The sequence below is a fragment of the Epinephelus lanceolatus genome, chromosome 17, assembly GCF_041903045.1.
Source record: "Epinephelus lanceolatus isolate andai-2023 chromosome 17, ASM4190304v1, whole genome shotgun sequence".
Lineage (NCBI taxonomy): Eukaryota > Metazoa > Chordata > Actinopteri > Perciformes > Serranidae > Epinephelus > Epinephelus lanceolatus.
The window spans coordinates 26668524-26690193 of NC_135750.1; the positions used below are offsets into that span (position 1 = coordinate 26668524).

The window sequence follows — 21670 nt, forward strand, 5'->3', positions numbered from 1 at the left end:
ACATGATTTTAAAATAAGTGATGGGGGAGTCCTCCTTCAAATGTCTATTTTTAGTGCTTAATTCCCTCTGTTACTTTCAAACTATCACGCCTCAGCAATGAAACATTGTGCGGGAAATGAAAAGCTAATCAAGCACTAAAAGGGGATATAATCCGATATGCCAGATCAGTATTGGCGCCAACATGGACCTTAATAGGTGGATCAGGTATCAGCCATGATTTTACTGATCCACATTAAATACAGTTTCTCTGTCAATGTCAGTCCAAAATTCACAGTTTCTGCTATGAGATCAGTCGTGGCAAGAAACTGACTGAGTTACAATGGTGTCGTGTTACCTTTTTAAATCGAAGCCAATGAAAAAGAGAGCGCTGGAGTCAGGAGAGAAAAAGTTGTACATACTCAAAGTACATTCCTGGAAAATATTCACTTTACGTGACTAAGTCAGATTGCTGCAGCCTCATTTAGCTATTTTATTGAGCATTTTAACTTTATAAAGCATTTTTAGTCAGAACAAGGACTGTGGATTTTGTCCCCCATCTGTTACATTGGAATCACATTAGGGAGGGGATCACTTCACAGCCGGTATGGACAGCAGGAATGATCACAGTGACCAATAACTCTTTCAGTTTACTTTTGAGTATGTTAGTGTTGCTTCAAAAACGTGGACCTATTCTTAAACTCTGGAAGTACGCCTGCTAGGATGTAGCTGGTGTCCAGTTTTTTGGTTGAAAGAGATCATCTTGGAAAGCAACATGATTAAACAGCTCCTCCTTAGACTGCAGGCAGAAGCATCTGACAACAAAAGTGGATGGAACTGGTGGTGGTGGGGTGGTTGATCATAACTTTGCAGGCTCCATGTTTGGCTCCCTCTGTTTTCTCCTACTCAGTGACTGGCTGTGACTTGTCAGCAGGCCCACCAATAGACTGTATGAAAGAAATGGCCATAGCCATTGTGATTCAAGGGTCAATGGTTCAAAGGTTCAAGGGTTTTCAGGTCCTCCGCCTGAAAATTTTGTCAACCCTGAAATCTACACCTATGCCCTGATGTCACCCATTCATTTGTGGACTCCAGTTGGGCTTTTTGGCCATTGCCATCTTGATTTTGTGGTGCCAGAAGCGACTATATTTGGACAAGAGAGCAGAGCTGTGGAACTTGTCAATCACAAGGTAGCCACATCCTAAACTATACCCTGCTTTAAGGTCTATTTTTCTCTAAATGGGACCAGAATTTAAAAAATGAACCTCATACTGCATTGAACAAGACTTGGAACTAGCGATTGAGGCCATAAACTTGTTAGGAAAATGTTCACTGAGCTAATAAATTAAGTGAGTAGGGGAGGCAGGGCAATTTTCTGATAGACTTGTATACAATTGGACTTCTTTTTGCAAACAGTGGAGTGGCCCCAAGCTGCCCAATTGAAAGAATCCAGGTTTAAGGCACCTCCGCTTTTGCTTTACTTTTCAGACCCAGTGATAACTCCTTAGGCCCATCACAGCCCTGACTCTCCGACAGTAGCAGAGCCATACCCAATCCAGACCAGAGAGCCAGTTACACTACAGCAGAAAAGAAGAGCAGACAAGTAGCGAGGTTGGCGGGAGACAAAGAAGAGTGGAAAAAAAAAGAAGATGGAGTAGACAGGCTGGATAAACAGAGGAGGAGAGAGCTATAGGAGAGGCAATTTGGCAAAAGGGATAGGAAGGAGTTAGATAAGGTTGTGATTTGTTGAGAGGACAGACGGATTATAAGTGTGGTGATGAGGAGAGAGGAGATAAGGATAGTGCTTGAGGAAAAGGCCCATGTTAAAAGAGCAGTGGGGAAGAAGTTGGAGGAAACACTACAGAGCAGCAGTGAGAGTAGAAGAGAGGGTGGAGGAGAGGAAAGCCGGAGGCAGACGGGCTGGCAGAGGAGAGCTCCCGTGCTCACGTGGCGCGATGGAACTGAATCCGACAGCCGTCCGCACTTATTACCAGAAATGGAACAATAGCGAATTAGGTGCATTACCGTGGCTGCTCTCCCCTGAGCCCACGTCACATTGAGCTAAAGGAATTACCATCACTTCAAATGTAAACTATATTACAGATTAACTGAAAGTAAGACAGAAATCAGCTGTTTTCTCCAGCAAGTGCCTCCACCTCATAGCCGACGGATCAAAGAGTCTCAGCTTGGAGGCATGTCATTTTGCTCCCTTCAAAAAACAGCTTGCAGATTTATTCCTCCAGCATGTTGGTTTAGAGCCAGATGAACTGTTTTAGTTAATTACATCAACATCTATTAATCTCTTTGTTGTAATCGCGTCTTAGTTTTCAATTGCAGCAAGCTGTTATGTAACTGATGCAATGTGCTAACACAGAGCCAGCTCAGGAACCTATGTTACACTTAGTCAACATGCTAGACAAGACGGGATAACAACACTCATGAGCAGGCTGGACAAGAAGGTGAGGCGTGTCTCCACTGAGCTCAATCAGAGATGACAACAAAGCGTGGACAGACAGGCTCAAACACAAAACGCTGCACGCATTCAGCTCCACGTGCTAACACAGATGTTAGGACTCCCCATCTGTATGAGCACAGACAGACAGACGCACACACACATACGGCACAAACACAAACAGAATGAGGCAGTGAAAGAGTGAAGTCATGGGAAGGTGAACTTACGATGGCTTGCATGTTCAATAGAAATCTTTTTATCTGTTTGAACAGGAGAAAAAAAAAGAGAGAAGAAGAAAAAAAACAACAACATAAAAATGGATGGACTAGTTGTTATGCAAATGAAAGATGCAACATAACACAAAGCAGAAACAGGAGAGTAAACAATAGCTCATCAATATGAAAATAGAAATGTAAACATAAAAGACGTACTGCAAGCAAGAAAACATATTTTATATCTAAAAAATAATAACCTCCCCTGGAAATGCGTGACAATGTGGAATGAAGTTCAGCATAATTGTTTATATAATGTACAAAAGGAGAATAAAAGCCTATTAGAAATTACTGCAAGAGAGAGAATAGGATCATTTGAAGGAGAGTGGCAAAGTTAAAGACAGTACTGAAATTGAACAAGGATGCCGGTGTTGTGTGGTGCATGAGGGAGACAATGTAGATTGAAACCGTCTCTTTATACACCCCACAGGGTATGTTATCACGTTCATCATATGAGGAAAAAAAAACACCTCCGTCCTGACGGGAACAATCTTTTCCAAGATAACACCAACGTGAATCATCCCTGTGTGGTTTGATGAATGTCGAAACCGTCTTTCAGGGTCGCGTCACTGAGTAGATCTCAAACCAAATAACATTCTCTCCCAAGCATCGTCAAAACACCAAATGGTTCCCTCTGACTTTTCCATTCATCCAATAGCAATTAGAACGTACTAGGAGGCAGCGGAGATGATGGTTTGTGGTGTCTCGAAGCATTTTTACATTTATGACTGGGGTATTTAGCCCATCCTCAACGGGATTACAATGAGTGAGACATTGGAGTGAGCTATTTGATTGTCTGAGGCATGGTCTGAACGCAGATAGTCATAATGTCATCAGGATGCTGCAGAATAATCATATTAATGTGCTGGGAAAATAAATAAGTCAGTAACCTGTAGTGTGCCAAGTGACACATTTACAGATTTTCAACAGCACAGTGCTTCCCATTTCCCCCCTCTGTCAGAGCCACTTGAGTGCATGTTTTCTCTGACAGTCTCCGGAGAACGCTCGGCTCTGTACAGACAAATCAGACAGTGTATTTGTCTAATCTGGCTGCTCCATAGAAGCCTGTTTATGTCAGGAGTCGCGTGTACATCCAATTGAATGTGCATATGATCCCCCAGTTGCACGTGTGTTTACGCTGTGCATGCTTGGCCGTGTTGGTTTGTGTCGTGTGTGTTTCTTAAGTGTGTACTTGAATATATCTCACTGCCTCTGTGGATGCGCGTCTCAAAGATTCTAATGCGCTGTCAGCTGGATTCCTCCCAGCTCATCACGGGCTGCACATTGGGTGTCAGTGTGAGTCTGACTCACTCTCATATGCTCTTCCCTTTGCTAATTTTTCGACTTGGCCGTGTCATGCTCGCTTCCCACTCCATGAGCTCCCTTAGCCTGCACTCGCTTTATCTCTCTTTCTCTCTCCCTCTCTCTCCTTCCATCTGTGCTTTTTAGATGTGGATCACTTGCCTTCTCTCTTTGTGAACCTAAATTTTGCCTCACGAAACATCTGTCTGCGATTTAGCTGTTTTTTTTCTTTTCATCTCTCTCTACATCATTCGCGCTCTCACCATGCTGCAGTGCCTAATCACCTTGGGGATACAGTTCTATACAGAATAGCTTTGAAATGCAATGCACCTTATGAACTATGAGCAAAAATATCCTCACCCGTACGACTTGTTATTATCAATTCAACAACCACCTGAAGCAGCACCTTTGCTTTTAGGGAGTTGACCCCTATAGAAACCTCAGAAACACCCTTTCCTTTAAATGTTAGACTGTTGTGTGCATTAGTGAACTCAGCTCAGCTGTATCAGATCTATATTGCAGGGCCAACTGAAGAATAAGGATATATTACAAATAAATATATGTGTGCCAAATGTTTCCTCCCTTTTGACATTTAACAACCGCCCCGGTTTAAACACATTGCTCGGGTGACTTACTGCGCGCACACAGCCCCTCAGTGCAGTTTTTGCTCTCCATCATGCTGCCGCTGCAGTGCTTTCCTCCATTTCTAGGTGGGGGGGCTTGGCACTCGCGACTGCGCCAGTGGGTGCACTCTGTCCCACAGGCAGACCACTTTGCCCACTCTGTCCAGCCTCCATCCACTGGAATGACACAGCAGAGATGTGAGTCATTTTTACAGCTAACCAACAGCTAAATACTTCCACCACTGCAGGTAGAGGGGAATTGGGCATGACGTTATAATGCAGGGTGATGCATATGTAATGGCTCGAAGTGCATAATTTTGCAATTTGCAAAATGCATTCTGTGGTTTGTTTTTAATGATTTTGGAGTCGGGGTGGTCAGACACATGAGGCAAAGCAATAAAAGGCAGAGTGGTGTGTGACAGTAATTCAGTACGCTCATGATGTAGATGACTTTTCATGATGAAATCAAAGCAGTCACGTGACCAAATGCTAGTCTGTCCTGGTTGGATGAAATTGTTTTTGGGTTAAAACATGTAAAGAAGTTAACAGCTTGGATTTGTGAAAGCAGAACTCCACCATCTTATGTTTTAAAAGTTTTAAAATTCATCCTGGTACTTCCTGCGAAATGGGCCATTTGGGAAATTTCTCAATATTTCAGTTCTTAACTATATTGCCTGATGATATCATAAATAATACAGATGAGTGTGTCATCTTCACCTGGGCACAGTGTGGTGCAAGTTACTCTCTGGAAGGGTGGGCCCTCACAGAAGGCTCCTCCATTCAGAGGCGCAGGATTGGTACAGCTGCGTGTTCGTCGCTGCCAGCCCCGCCCGCACTGAGCATTGCACTCTGACCATTCAGTCCAAGAAGACCAACCTCCGCTCACTGACAGAGAAACAGACACACAGACATGCAAAGTGAGGAACTCTGGCAGTTTACATCCTGTTCAACTTGAATACCCTCATCAGATTACACATTGATGAGTGATTGTAAGCGAAAAGCATAATTAAAAGTAGACAGCCTGAGCTTATAGTCCCAAAAACTCAAAAAATTTAAATCAAGCTTACTACTGCAGTGGTGGACTGTAACAAAGTCCAGTTACTTGAATACAGTACTTAAGTACCATTTTGAAGTACTTGTACTTTATTTGAGTACACTGTAATTTCATTTTCTGCTACTTTATACCTCTATACATCTCTGATGAAAACTCCATTACTCCACTACATTTGTCTGACAGCTTTATCTATTTTTGTAGATAAGGTAATTAGTAGAGGCGGGAATCACCAGACGATCCACAATACAATATTATCACAATACTTAAGTCACGAAACAATATTACTGCGATTTTAAATATGTTGCGATCAATATATTGCAATTCATAGTGATTTATTACCTTTTGTCAACTCAAAGGAAAACTTTGTCAACATGTGTTTAATCTAATAAGATGAAGTTTTCAGTCTGTTCATCTCACCTCAGCCATTTTTTTGCAGTAGCAAAATGTATTCAGTGGACTCAGAAAGCAACTGATTTTATTATTCTAGTCTTAGTTTAATTTGTATTTGTAATATTAATAATTTATATAGTAAAAATCGATACTTGGCACTGTGTGACAATAAGATATTGCCACACAAAAATATCGCGATACTGCGCTGTATCGATTTTTCTCCCACCCTAGTAATTAGTACAAATTAAATTAACTAAACTAAATTATGATACATTATTATAGATCAAACTACCCAGAAGTATATAGAATTAGTCAAAATGCTAAACATTAATCAACATTAAAGTGATGTATTAATAATTCTGATCCAATAATATAATATAATGAGCCACTCTACATAATGAGTACTTTTAGTTTGGGTACTCTGAGTAAATTTTGATGCTAATACTTCCGTACTTTTACTTCAGTAAACCTTGAATGCCAGACTTTTAGTTGGAATATTTTTAAATTCTGGTATTGCTGGTTTTACTTAGGTGACAGATTCAGTCATTTTCATTCATTCATTTTCTGTAACTGCTTATCCTGGAACATGGTCACAAGTGTGCTGGAGCCTGTCCCACTTCCCTTTGGAGGGGAGGCAGGGTACACACTGGACAGGTCGCCAGACTCTCACAGGGCTGACACATGGAGACAGATGACTGTTCACGCTCACATTCACACCTACACACACTTAAAAGACTTAAAGCTTTAAGTGAAAGATCTGAGTACTTATTCCACCACTGGTAACGTGATGTAATTAGGTGTTAGGTTTCTAATCTTGTATTCGTCTCATTCACCCATTCTCTGACTGCCTACCACTTCATATGCTTTGTATATACAGAGAGCAGTTCCTAGGGACAGTTCAAAAGAGTACAGTGGTTTTCAGATCATATTTCATTCAGATTTTACCACTGTCTTACATAAAAGTTCAATATTGATAAAGTTCATTCAATACTTAAGATTTACAGGTACAAAACTGCTAAAATGTTAAATTTTCTTAAGTGCAAGTCACCTCCTATCACCAAACAAATCTGACCACAAACACAGATGATTTTTAGAACTATGTCGTCCTGATTCATAAGCCAATCTCCCAAAAACCAACACTTCACAGTCTTGTATCACAGCTAACATCCATCATGAAACGAGGAGTTGTGAGGTGTGAGAATGGAAGCGAATAAAAAATGTATGTGTGTTACCATAAACAATAAGAGTAGCGGTGCTGCTGCGTCTTTTGGCCACCACGTTACGAGCCACACAGGTGTAGTTGGCGGTGTCTGAGAGTCTGGCCTGTTTGATGATCAGATCATGATCGATGGTGATCAGGAAGTTGGAATCCTGCGATGGATCGATGACGTCTTCGTTCTTCAGCCAGTCCACCTGTAGAGACGCAGGCGCGCACACAAACACGCACCACTCAGAACTTTGTTGTGCCAAAAGAATATCTTCGCACAGAGTGATGAAATTAATGAAGACAGAAAAAGTTACCACAGCAGCCAGGATTTCAGCTGCGCTCTACTGCCCCTGTGTTATGGCAATTCTGAATGATGGATTCCTTTAATTCTTTTGGCAGATAACTCTTCACATAAATCATTGTACAAATCAACAGGTGTGTATGCATAAACATGAGTCAGAACGCCCCACACAGACCCTTTCAGTAAACACCATAAACCTGCGGAGGATTTAGCCACCGGGACACGTCTCAGTGCTACATGTGGTATTCATGTCAATATTTGATCATTTTTAGTTTGCTCGGGAAAAATATAATTTGAGGCTTCTTTTGACCAAATTCACTTTAAATTTGAGACATCCTCCTCATGCACTTGATATCACACCAAATAACCAGGGCTGAAATTCCACTGCCAATGCTTTGTGCTTTTTACGTCACACAATAACATTATTAAGCCACTAAAAATAATAGTAAAGCTTGGGAGAGCGTAAATGTTTACTTGAGTCATAAAAATCTGCATTTATGAATTATTTGTTTTCTTTTTAATATATTGTTGCACTGTTGCTTTATGGGAGAAATACAACTGTTTGATATAATGGGGTGCAGTTAAAACAGCTTAGTGTTAAAGCATGGCACAAAGTGCAGCCTTTTTAGCTTCATTGCTAAAAGAGCAGAGCATATCATCACCGAGCGTTACATGTTTGAGGGAGTTTTTCTTGCTGTTCTCTCAGACTTCAGTGGCTCGCCCTTTACGGTGCTGCCTTTTGTGGTGTGTTTACATTGCTCTATGACTTATTATTTGGATCTTTGCTTTGCTATCTCTCTTGAGATACAGCGCTATATAAATTTATATGACCTTGAACCATTAACTTTGAGTTTCATAAACAAAAATCTAACCCCTCATAAAAACACAGCAATGAGAGTGAGGATGAGGAGGAAGAGGTCTACCTCAGCAGCGGGCATGCCTTCCGGAGGGCGACACTGCAGCAGCACCTCCTGCTCGAGTCGCACCTCCCGCCCCAGCGGCTCCTGCTCAAAGTTCTTCCTCAGGTCTACAGAGGGTGACACAGATGTAGTCAGCAGTTAGTGAAGGCTGCCCCGTGACAGCACTGACACCCTGTTTATCTTTCTGACATTTGCTGTCACACACATACACACACATGCACACACACAGCCGGCAAAGCCCCCAAAAAGCCTCTGTCACTGCGACGTGTTTTTCCCTTCATACCCTCGTAAACATGCACGGTGTCAATCATACGACGCCACCCATTACCACGGGGGACTAAGATGGAGAGCCACAGCAAATTTATTTGCATATATACTTAAGCTGACACGTTTGACAAGCAAAAAGTCGGAAACATTTGCCCTTCTGCTGTCTTCTTTCCTATCTTTTTCTCTCTCTCTCTCTCTCACTCACACACACACACACACACACACACACATATACACACACAGCCTTGGCACTGACATGCAATGCGAACGTAGGCTCGGTTGCTCTTGGTAGTGCCAGCCGAGCTCCAGGCCACACACTGGCACCAGTAGTCCTCCAACCCGAACAGCTCCTCCACCTGGGTCCTCGACACAGAGATGTCCACCTCCCGCACCACCAGACCTGTGAGAGAGAGGAATAAAGAGAGAGGGGGGGAGGGAAGGAGAGATTAGGCGGGCATTTTTTTTCACAGTGCATATAAATAATGCATTGGCTGCAAGCCAAAAGCAGTTAACGTGCACATAAAGTCCTATGGGAGCTAATGGATTATGTAGTTGAAAATGATGTTTGTAATTGAGTATGATGTTTATGTCTGTGAAATACAAGGTGACATTACTATGTGAGTATGTAGTTGTGTTTACAGTACACCTCTGTGTATGTGTGTGTGTGTGTGTGTGTTACCTGTGACCTGGTCCAGGCTTTCTCTGGTGACGTGATCATTTTGATTGACCCATTCCCCGTTACATTTGAAGTAGATCTGGGTGGCTGGTGACGCCCGGCACCGCAGCTGGACCGGTCGGTTCTTCACGATGAAAGCGTCCTCCGGTTCCAGTAGGAATTCTGGGAGAGGTTCCGCCGGTGCTGACGGGAAGGAGTCAGGGAGAACCTCGGCATCGCTGTAGTCGGTGCTCTCTGAAAATGCAGAACATAAAATAGATAAGATGACTGTCCTTCAATGGAGAGACCTGAGTTGCACTCAAGCAGTGCAGAGAGATTCATCAGTATTCGTATGGTTCCTCTGTGGCTGATCCTGACCTCACTGTTGAGGAAGAAATAAGCAAAATGACACATTTGTCCCTCGGGGATCAATAAGCCATCACACACCTGGAGGGTGTGTGTGTGTGTGTGTGTGTGTGTGTGTGTGTGTGTGTGACACCTGTCTCAATCCAGCTTTCAGCAACAAATCTGTCAGCAGTGCTTCATGGTATACATTAAGGCAACCATGTTAGTGTATTTCAAGAAGACATTTAAGGTGTTGACAGTTTGCACTGTAAATGGAGGGGCACAGTGACATTTTTGCACTCCTTGTATTGCCAGTAATCTGGTCAATGCAGGCCTCCTGCTCTGGTCTCTCTGGAAGAGTCCATGCCTCTCAGCTGGGGAGGAGAGCTGCTGACCTTCCACAGATAGGTCCTGTTGATCGCACATTATCCCTTGACATTTTCGATGTGACACATTCCTCCTGGCAATGCTGCCAAGAGCTTCTCCTGGCAGGAAGGACACGATATTTCTGACCTCTTCACTCTGACTTGTTACTCGAATAATGATGGGTGAATCCCAGGCAGTATATCAGTGCTGTAATACTAGTTTTCATAGCATTAGATAGATTAAGATATATATACCAGAGTTCTGCAACAGGTGGGGTACCCAGCGGGTGACCCATAAAAATAGGTTGTATTTTGTCTTTATTTCTGGGTGCAGCTCTGGGGGGAAAACACGTGGGTGAGATTGCAGGTGTTGGATGATAAATATATTAAAATAAAATGAGAATAATTTAATTTAATGTTTTGACGTTTTAATCCTCCGACTGCTGACTTTGTGCTTTGGCTCTGTCAGCTGTGCCAGCTGCCAATATGAAAGCCGTTTCATCCAGGTGCATTACCAGCAGGCACGTTAACTGTGGAGATGTGCTGCTCAATATAATGGGAATAAGTTAAAAAAAACATTGAATTTCCTTAATTACCTTTGTTTTAAAAACATTATCTTAGTTTCAAATGTATGAAATGTCCCAAAATGATCCCTTTAAACTAAATTGAAATGATTTGAATTTGTGTTTTCCGCAGATCTTGTATTGTCGGATTGGGTCGAGTTGCTGCACTAATTGTTCATATTTGTGGGTGGTGGAGTGGGTGCGGTTTTGTACATTGCAGATCCAGTTTGGGAGCAGTCTTGATAATCAAAACCTGTGCCAGAACTCTGATAAGTTTGCTATGTACTACATCATTTTGTACATCATTTTGTACATTTAAAGGGTCAGCAGGGCATTTGCTAACTGCAAAACCCTTTGAGGCAAATTTATGACTTTGATCTAAATAAATGGAACTGGTATGCTTTGGCAGTTTCAAGAGTACTATAATGATGTATAAGGATATTATGACATAAACTGTCAAACACATCATGTTTCCAGCTGCTGGTACTGGCATGGAACTCACAACTTCTGCACCAGTCAGATCCCTCTGTTTACAGGGCTGCAGGCTATGATTTACGCTCAACCCGTGCCACACCTCCATCTGTCCATCAGCTGCATTGTATCCTTGTGCGCTTGAGCAAAACACTTAAGCACATGCAAACTGGAGAAGACCTTTATAACAGCTGCAAACAGGACTGCAGTAGCCTCTGAAATAAAGAATAATCTGATACAAATGCAACTATATACTTTATAACGGTATGTTTCAAAAGTCTCTCAGCAGGTGCCAGGAACTTTCTTTTTACTATGCAATGTCTCAACATCATATACGATCAAACTCTTGTCATCACTTTTTGACTTTCCCTTCCAGGTAATCCAGGTTCTTATAAATTGTTAATGGGTCCGACCTTCCAACAGAAAACTTTGCCCTGCTTACAAAAATGATCTGAATTCAATAAGCATTAAATGGAAGACTGGAGCGGAGTGCATGGTCGGCTCCAGTCAAGAGATGCCAAAAAGCTATGGGTATATCCAGCACAGTGCACTTTCTTCCCCTGACACACGCACACGCAGATGAATACACACACATGAAGGCATAGCTCATGGGTAATTGTGCTTTTCTTACACAGCAGTCTCACGACGCTACGTTTTTTTAATCTCATTCACTACATTCAGTGAATAAAGAAAGAGTGGTGGAGAAAGATGCACGTACTTCTCCCACAGTGAGACCTAAACCAGACAAATCTGCAGTGTTCAGTTTTTGAAATATATCGAGCCCGACCTGATCAGTTATTCCACAACCAGGGAACAAGAGAAACTACTTAGAGAGATACCATCTTCTATTTTAGGAAAGTGAGTGCTTCCCCACCCCCCCATCCTGCTGTTCCCCTTGACAGACTGTCTGAGACATTAGGGGAAAGCAAAGAAGAACACAGAGCACGAAGAAAGTGGGAGAGAAAGTTGTGGTAAGATTCAAACCAAGGCCAGCAGGGATTCAAGAGGCTGTATCATCTTCACATACAGGGATGGTGCTATCTTTTGACCCAAATCTCCTCCACCAGGAAAGGGCTGGCCAGGATAAAAGAGGCTGAAGCAACACAGCTCAGAGCCTGGCAGTGCTGTGGCCACAGGACAGGCAGAAAGGGCAACAGCTGCTCCGGGCCCAACAGCCATCCAGGATGGACCCGTCATCCTCAATCTGTCTCTGCCTCTCTCCAGCCTGTCTCCACTGCAAACACATCCCTGTTCTTCTCCAGTGACTTCCACTAGAAAGACCTTCCACCAACTGCATTTATGCACTAACGTGTGACCCCAAACTGAACCCTCACTACTGCATGCTTTACTCCACCTAGACCCCCTGCACTGTACAGTGGCATAAAAGCAGAAATGCTTATTCTGGAAACGAGTTGGTTTTAGAAATGAAAACTATTTTTCTTGTACTGAAATGTTCACTTTTTTGGTGTGGTTATATTGATGGATATGTCAGTAAAAACCCAACCACCAATCAAAATGACAGATGATGAAATAAAATGATGAAATACTGTTTTCATGTTCTGACTCCTTTTGACTATTTTTACTGACGAAACCGCTCTTTCATACTCCCAAATCTGCTTTTCCAAAGATGGTGTACATGATGTTTCACCATATGTTAATCCCACCAGAGCTGCTGGCTTCCTCATCCCAACTAATGTTTTGGTCACACAGTGAATGCCGTGGATTTACAGGTCGTGATTGTACTGGATGCACACGATGTACCGCTTTGGAACTTCCAGGGGAATTCAAATGGAAAAGAAGTATCTCACTGCTGGAAAGATGGTCTTTTTACACACTAGGCTGTTCATGCAGTACGAAGACAGAAATACTTTTGAAATTGGTGCTACATGACCAAAAAAAACAGAGAAGAAGGAATGTGGGATTTGCTTTTGCTCATGAGGTAGAAAACCTACAACTACCAGATTATATTGCGTCGCACTGGACCAGTAAACTCCTCTGCTGGTGGGTGAAGTAAGGCAAGCTTGGCTGTTTTGACACAGGAAACAACATGGCAGTCAGAAAGCTAAAATACATTTGAGGTGGGTGCAGTAACATTTGTGCGCTATGTGCCACTGATCTGTTATTGCATGTAATGGTCGTACTCCACAACATGTGATATCGTCTTGAGTCAAATAAATGAAAAGAAAAAAATCTTGGATCAGCAGTGCTTAATTTTACCGTTTGATCTCAGTATTTTCAGCTTCCATTTTTAACAATACAGGAAAACAGTATGGCGCCCACTTCCTGTTCACAAATTCTCATATTACAGCCAAACAGTGCACTAAAATATATTTTTGAAGACATTTTAGGCGAGAAATAGGCAATACAGTAACAGGAGGAGAGCTGAAACAAAGGACACTGACAGCAATATTCACCTACATTAGGTGCAATATTACTTAGTATGATGCACACTACTACTTTTCAACATCTTATGCAATATTATTTTTCAATATCATGTTCACTTGTCAGTGTAGCACAAGATCATTTTCTCAGTCATGTGCAATAATGCTTCTCATTGTTATATCATATTCAATATAACATTGATTATCAAGAGCAGTCTGGTTTTTTTCCACCATTTAAGTTCATTTTTAGTAACTCTTGTTCTTATCATACTCCTGTTGTTGCTCTATTATATTGTTCTAAAACTAGGCCAAATGAGTGTCCCTGACCCGGAACCAGCAGATTGTTCTGGTTGTAAATGTTAAATTGTGGTTACTGTACTTAGTGTTACTGTAATTCAAAGCATTCTCTGGCACAAGGCTTTCCTTTGGGATGAATAAAGTTCTACTGAATTGAATTGAATTGAATCTTGTTTCATATTTGATTAGCAGAGTGAGAGGGAAGGGGCTGGGTCTCTCTCTCTCAATCCATTTCTATACTCTTTGTGCCTGTGGTGATGGGCATAAGAAAATGCAAAAGTACAATCTATAGTTTGTACAACCGACCTAGAGCCTGCAAAAATCCACCAGGTGATGTGAAATGCGCCGACAAGGTGTATTTGAGCTGAGAGATAAGTAGGGAGATCTGTGCGCTGGTAAGAAGGAGGGGAGTTTACCACTATTCATTTACACATACTGCACATATTGTTATGACACAAAGCTGGCTGGAAATTGGCAAAGTATCCCTTTAAAATCCCCAAATCACACACACAGGAACTGTGAGAACACAAAACTGTATGACATACAGTGTAAAGGCAATGTCCTCGCCGCAGCGGTCACAGGTTCGATAGCAGCTCGCAGCCCATTACTACGTGTCATCCCCTCTCTCTGTCTACCCCCTTTCACACTTAAACTTTCCTTCGATAAAGGTAGATAGTCAAAAATTGTGACATACAACCTGTCCACACACACACATACACTGTAGTTTGTGATTCTACAGGTTACATCAATCCAGGTGTCCACACTTATATACACGCCATTAAGCACGTACAATACTGCAAGTAGGCACACATGAAGGTAAAGACAAACAAATGCGAATAATGAAAGTTAACACATCACAAAGTGATGCTTAACCGTGAATCACATTTATCGTCATGCCTCTCTCCAAATCCTCTCCTCTCTGTTTTCTCTCCTCACATCCCCTCGCTCTCTTCTTACTAAGCTGTCGCCTCCAGTCTTTCAGACTTTGAATTCACTGTCAATAACCAATTGTGTTGCCCCTCCCCGCCCCTCACCCCCGCTCTTTCTCTTTGTCCGGCATTGATCGCTCGGTGTTCAAACATCGGCTGAAAAACACAGCCTGTCACTCTTCAGGCGCGATGAGAGGGGGCCACGGGGAGAGAGAGAGGAAGGCAGAGGAAGAATGGCGGTAGAGACAGACAAACAGAAAGAGACGGCGGTTCAGACGGAGACAGAATGGGAGGAGAGCCCTGCGTATTTGGATAAACCACTCTCCATGCAGTGTGTGTGTGTGTGTGTGTGTGTGTTCTGGGGCCTGCAGAGAGGCACAGTTTAATTAAAACACTTTTAGATGACAGAGGTAGGAGACAGACAGACAGCCTCTTTCTCTCCCCCTGTCTCTCTCTGGGATAATGGAGCTTGGGGTTTAAAGTGGAACCTGTGTTTTTGGGCCAGCATACAAACATCCATCAGAGCTCAGCAGCCGGCAATTTGTGCGGAATGGAGGAAGACAAGAACTCCTCGTCATGCAGCACAGCAAGTCTTTTATTACTCTAATGACAGACAGCAGACAGCTAGAAAGCAAACACAGGCTTCTGGGTATTCTTTTCCAGAGCACACAATCGCAGGAACACACGCACGTAGACCCAGACACCAGATGACAACCTATGCTTATACAGTACATTCTCACCCACTCTTATTCATGTATGCTAAACTCAAATAGTGTAGCTGAAGGAGCTCAATTGGCGGAGTGCACAGCTTCACTATAGTGTAACTGAGAGTCGGAGTGACAGTGGCGGAGTGAGGCCACACTAGAAGGCAGGGCTGCGTGGGAGAGAGATAGAGGGAATCTGGACAGAGGTGACAAGACGGGAAGACAGGAAGGCTGGCCAAAGACAGGTCAAGAGACACTAATCGACAAGTGGAGACGATGGAGCGCACGCGCACACACAACTCCGGACTGCTATAATAACTGACAAGGAAAATGAATCACAGCAATGTCTGTCTTTGTCTCAGCCTGACTGTGAAACCGTCTCTGTTGTTCTTTCTGCCCTCTATCTTCCTCCACCCTCTCTTTTCCCATGCCTCTCATTCTCTCTCTCACACACACACACACACGGACAACTGTAATTTTCTTAGCCCCAGCGCCCCTAGCTAGAGTGGAATCTAAAGCGTCTGTACTTTATCATTACCTTTACAGAGTTAGTCATTACTGTCCCCTCCAGTGCCCTCACCATCCCAACACTGCACTCAGAAGTGGGGGAAAGAGAGCAAGAGAGAATAAAGCATCGGAAGAAGAATACTTTGAAGCAGCCAGCAGCATCAGGAGTCTCTCTCTCTCTCTTTTTTTTTTTTCCTTAGGCGTCCTATGAGGTCAAAAACAAACAAACAACAGCACAGTGTCCCACCTCCTCCCTTCCGCTTTCCAGTTTGGTGTCTGACATGGGAGTGCTTTTATTCTGGCCCTCCCCTGACTCCATTCCTCCTTCCCTCCTGCCTGCTGGATTCAAAGCACTTTGTGCAGCTCCACTAGACTTCAAATGACATCCTACAGCCTTAAACGCAAACACACGCACATAGAGACAGAACGATAGCCCACAGCTATGAAGCTCAGCTGAGCCCACTAAGGACAAACAGCTGTGAGGACAGCAAGTCAAATATGACAACACCGCTGGTGACAGAGGAAACAAGGCCAATAAATAGAGTGATCAGCGGCCATAATGTAGCATTGACGAGCCGAGCGTATCCATCATCCTCACCCAATCTACCTCATTATCATCATTCTTGCGAGGAAGCCCTGAGGTAGAGTCACGCACGGCACACACACACGCAGAGGCAGGTCGAAAGAGACAGAGATAGATGGAGGGAGACAGTCTCTCCTTGCCTTCCTTAAAGGACAATTACACTGAGTGATTGATATTCAGACTGACCTACTCCTCATCAGCCAGAAAACAACTCGCTACAGGAGCAGAGAGGAGAAACCAGCAGGGAGGGAAAAGATGAAGTGAGGAGACACGAAGACTGGAAAAAGCAAGTGTCGAGATTTAGGCGAAAGGTTTGACAGAAAAATCACTGAATGTGTGAGTGGGACTGTCTCAGTGTGTGTGTGTGTGTGTGTGTGTGTGTGTGTGTGCGCGCGTGTGTGTGTGTTGGCATCAGGCAGGGCATGAGGCGACATGAGTGCAGGTTGGAGCGACACAGCATCACTTCTCACATCAACAAAGGCAGACGGGGTGTGAGGAGTCGTGCAGTTCACCCATCTGACTGAGCACACACACACTCGCACAAACACTTGCAGCATAAGCAGCCCTTTCGAGCGCAGACACAGGGGGAAATTGGTCGTCTTTTAATAGGAAATGTCGTTGATTCACCAGTGACTAACGGACATGCCATTATTTTCATTTCATCATGGTAGCTGTGAGGCAACAGGAGGCAGGAAGCAGAAATTGACGTCCTGCTAAGAGCGACACAGATCCAACTCCGTGTGCTCTCTCATAAAGCCTTGCACACGTTGGCCTTGAAAGTTCTTGTTTGGATATTTTGATACTACCACCAAGATGTGCACCTGCGGTGGCTCCACATGGCTCTGGAGCCTGTTTCTTTGTACTCACCATGGTGACTCTCTAACTAACAGACTTCATCTCTGAGACAGGCAGGCACACACATTCCTCTTCAGGTCCTCCTTGATTCTTACCTTCTTTTCCTGCCTGTAGCTCGTTAAGTTTTCTTCCCTCTCTGTCTAGCAACATTGACAATTTTTTTGTTATTATAAGACCAAAGGAAAGGTCTGATATTTTGAGAAATATACTCACTTTCAATTTTGCCCACAGTCAGATAAAAAGAACAATATTAGGGGGCACTGGGATCGCCTAGTAGGTGCCTGTGAAGTGGACTGCAGAGGGTATTCAACTATGTTGTGTAAGATTCCAAACTGTGGGGAACAAAAACTGCTCAGTTCAAAGGGAACTGTGAAATTGTGCAGGGAAGAATTGAACAACGGTTCTTATGTTCACCAGCATGGATGTATAAAGAGAACTAGATACAGCTTTTGAGGAGGATCCCCGTCCATTTATATAAGTTGCTCAGCTAAAATGGTTTGACTTCCCCAGTGCGAATTTGTGTTTCCTTAGCTAGCAAAAGAATGGCCTGCCTTAGGTCCTGATCACACAGAAAATGTTTCAGCAGCTGGAGGCGGCTTTTTGTAATTGCTTTTAATGAGAATGAAGCTTTTTGCATTGCGACACGCCTTGTGTTTCTGCGCTCTTGGCACCTGGTGTTTTGTCAGAGCACTCTGAACTCCTCAAGTTGAAAAAACTTCAACTCAGAGTGGAAAAGCGCATCCACATCATCGCTTATGTCGTCATCTTTTTTCCCCATTGTCCATTCGGAGGATTTGAGAGGCGGGCCTTCTGTGGTGGTCACAACAACATGTTTACAGTTGGTAAACAATAGAGGGGAAACTGGTGGTAGCAGTTGCTGGATACCCAGAGCTATACGGCCTGACAACAGACAGCAGATTGCCAGGAATATGCCTGGAAAACAGTCATCATGGAGGCGAAGGTCCTGGACCATTTGGTGGTACTCCCCATGATCCACTCTCTTTATTAGGGTCTCTTGTACCCACACAGATCTCTGTTTCCCTGTGCCCAACAAACTATTTGCTGACAGCCTCTCACCCTCAACCACAGCAAAAGCAAGTACCCTCTGCCTGTCCATTTTAGTAACTAGCTACTAATTACTGTGAAATTAAAAAAAAATAAAAAGGAAAAGGCAACGAGTACTTGCTAATCATAAGGAGTGTAGGATGGGTCATTCCTTCGCTATCCTAGGAAATGCAAATTCGCTCCCCAGGTGTAAAATTATTACCCTGATCTCCCACATCGTTGGACTCATGGAGCAAGTGAAACACACACTTTTGCAAGCTGAGTGGCTAACTTCTGGTTTAGCACTCTGCTAACTTAAATGGATAAAATTATTTATTCCTGTGGCTCTAGACTTTAAAAGTGTTATCGGACTGAATGGATCAAATCGGGATAGTGAAACAAGTTCTTCTGAAGGGCTGTGGCATCCAAAAAAATTATGTAGTGATTAACAGACATCTCTTTCATAATTATAAGTCTATGGGAAAAAGTCTTTTTGGGCCCAATGGCATCACGTGACAGAGCCGGAGGTTGTAATTCCACTGTTTGGCCACAGTGAAAACTGGCTTCAAAGCCTGGGGGCCTGATCTCTAGAGGGACTATCTAAAAACAGTTTCACCTGGGGGCTGTGCCTTATGTCCTGCATTACACAGAGTGTTGTGTGCCTGATGTGCATTCTCGTCGGCCCGCATTGGATCATGTTGTTACTTGTAGGATAAGCAAAACCGTAACTAAAAAGTTGTTTATTCACCTAATCTTTGCCTTAACCCCAAGACTAAACCTACAAGGGACCTCATGCTTAGCTGTAACTTAAAACAGAAATTACTTTTTTTTTTTTTTTTGTTAGCGTTGATTAACAAAGACATGCTCACATTTTTGCTATTTGTGCTGCTGGCAATGCTTCAACCGCAACTAGACCTCCCTGCAGATTTTAAAATGACTTTAATCTGACTGCTAATAAATTCTTGAACTGACCATCATAACGTTATACTGTAAAGTATAGTGCTAAAATGTATTGACATTTAGATGAACTAAATTATGTCCAACAACAAAAATCTACTCGGATTGGGGGGGTGGGGGTATCTCACATCAACAGATGCCCAGCCTAAACGGGCCTATTATTTAAGCAGTTCTGATGCAACTCACCCTCCATCGTGGAAAACTTATGAACATGCACTCAGAGCACAGGCTGAGCAGGGCTGAGACAGTTATGGAGCACACATGGGAGAGATGTTTGCCGCGCACTTTTTGCCAGAAAGCTCTTTCTGGTAGGAATCTATTCATTTTAACCCCAACCATGACTTCTGACCAAGACATACCTTTCTGGCAAAAAGCCCCCTGGGCAAACTTCTCCTAATAGCTCACAGAGCTCCCTGAAGTGTGCACTGCTGTCCTGCAAAGCTACACCCATCTGCGTGACACCTTGTGTTTTTAGGCAGTATTGTTTACTAGAGGTTGACAAGCATCAGTCATGGTGCCTTAGTGGAGTGCCAAGAACAAACAATGGAATGCAGCTGAGTCGTTTACGAACTCTGGGAAAAGTGTTTGTTGTCCATTACTTCATGCACAACATTAACAGAATAAGTGCTACATTTGTGCTGACATTTTATTGTTGTTTATATCTATTAATGTGTGAATATGCTTAATGAATTGTAATAGGCTTGTTTTGTTGAAACCATAGTCGACATGACGACATATATCTTGTAAATTAATGAAATCATATTCATAAACAAGTTACATACATTTTAGTTTAAATTTTGTAATTGTATCAGTGTCTGTTTCAATACATATTTAATTTTATCACATAGAGAAAGTGATGTCTGTTTGGTGATGATGCACGGTTTTTGGAATGGAGGAATTTTGTCAAGGGAAATTCCCATCACAAGGAGTAGGGAGGTTTAGTTTCATCTCTGTGTGTCCTGTACAGCAACAGGTCCAAGGTGTGTTAGCCTCCTAAGTCTTTAAGTTTTATTTTTACTTTTATATATATTTTTTTATGTGTTACATACAACATGCTTTCTGTGGTCTTGCTTTCACTTATGACTAAGCTATGCTAGCTAGCTGCTCTCCTTCTCTTGAGTGTGTACTATGCTAGGTTAACATATCCTGGACCAACTTTTTTATTTGACAACTTTGAAACCAGCAGGACACAAACACCTGTTGTAAAAGTTGCTTTTTAGTTTTCCCTATGACCAAACAAAAAAAAAAACAATTCTAACCAAATATCGTCAACTAGGAATCACATAATATACATAATCCTGTTTGTTATGGTGCTCGCGAGCTACAACTTGTTGGCAGTTCACCATAGCGGTGGAAATGTCACACCTTTGATTGGTTCCGTCACATGAATGAGGGTGTCTGCAGAGTGGCTATTTCTGTGGGGTGTGAAACCTCCTCTGTTTCATCAAGATACGAGCCTGAGCATGTAACTGTGCAAAGCGCGTGTGCAAGCAAATGCAAGTGAGTAGGAAAGATGAAATCTATGTGAGCCACTGAAAGGGAAAGGGATAGAAAAGGTGTGCGTCTCTTGGTGTGTATGTGTTTGTGTGTGTGAGAGAGAAAGCGGGAGGTGACAGGAGACTGAAAGCAGATTGGCAGAGGGGGAAGGCCGAGCGGGTGATGGAGACACAGAGTGACAGAAATGCTTCGCTTGTCCATCCAACATGTCCGGGTGGCAGGGGGAGAGAGAGTAAGCCTGAGGACATGATAACACACATATACACACACACATATGTGCACACACAGCAAATGAAGAGGTTTGCAAGAACCAATTTACAGATCAGCTCATAAATAGACTGTTATCCCACACTCTTAGCTAATTGTAAATAAAGTGTGACTTGCCCTTTACTAAAGGACTCACCTTCTGTCTCTTTTTTCCTATAAGCCCTCGGTGGTTGGCTATAATGACACTTAATCAGCTCTGTTGGAGGGTATGCCAGGGGGGGAAACACACAGACACACATGTAAACATGTTATCTAACTGCAGGGTTCCAGACAATAAATAAGACCCAATGACAGAGTGACAGTCAGCAGTGTTTTTTACTGATAACTGGGTGAATACTGCCGAATTTTGTGGCTGTTTCACATGGACCCACACTACATTCAAACAGTGTGTGTGTGAGAGGCAGGGCGGGCGTGTTTGTGACAGACTATGGATTAAATATACCCACTGTGTATGCAAGGGACGGCCTACTCTAAGTGAGATTCTG

At 43.0% G+C, this 21670-nt stretch overlaps 1 protein-coding gene across 2 annotated transcripts in view; it reads right to left on the reverse strand.

Moving 5' to 3' along the window:
• unc5b (unc-5 netrin receptor B) overlaps positions 1-21670 on the reverse strand; it is a 62027-nt gene that overhangs the window by 9795 nt on the left and 30562 nt on the right. Inside the window, exons 2-8 of one of the 2 annotated variants that reach the window (XM_033613682.2) lie at positions 9445-9675; positions 9022-9165; positions 8502-8605; positions 7303-7483; positions 5344-5511; positions 4639-4803; positions 2657-2689 (exon numbers count right to left, since the gene is read on the reverse strand). In XM_033613682.2, coding sequence (XP_033469573.1) covers positions 2657-2689; positions 4639-4803; positions 5344-5511; positions 7303-7483; positions 8502-8605; positions 9022-9165; positions 9445-9675 — 1026 coding nt within the window. The remainder of the gene's footprint in view (positions 1-2656; positions 2690-4638; positions 4804-5343; positions 5512-7302; positions 7484-8501; positions 8606-9021; positions 9166-9444; positions 9676-21670) is intronic. The other variant, XM_033613683.2, reaches the window with a different exon arrangement.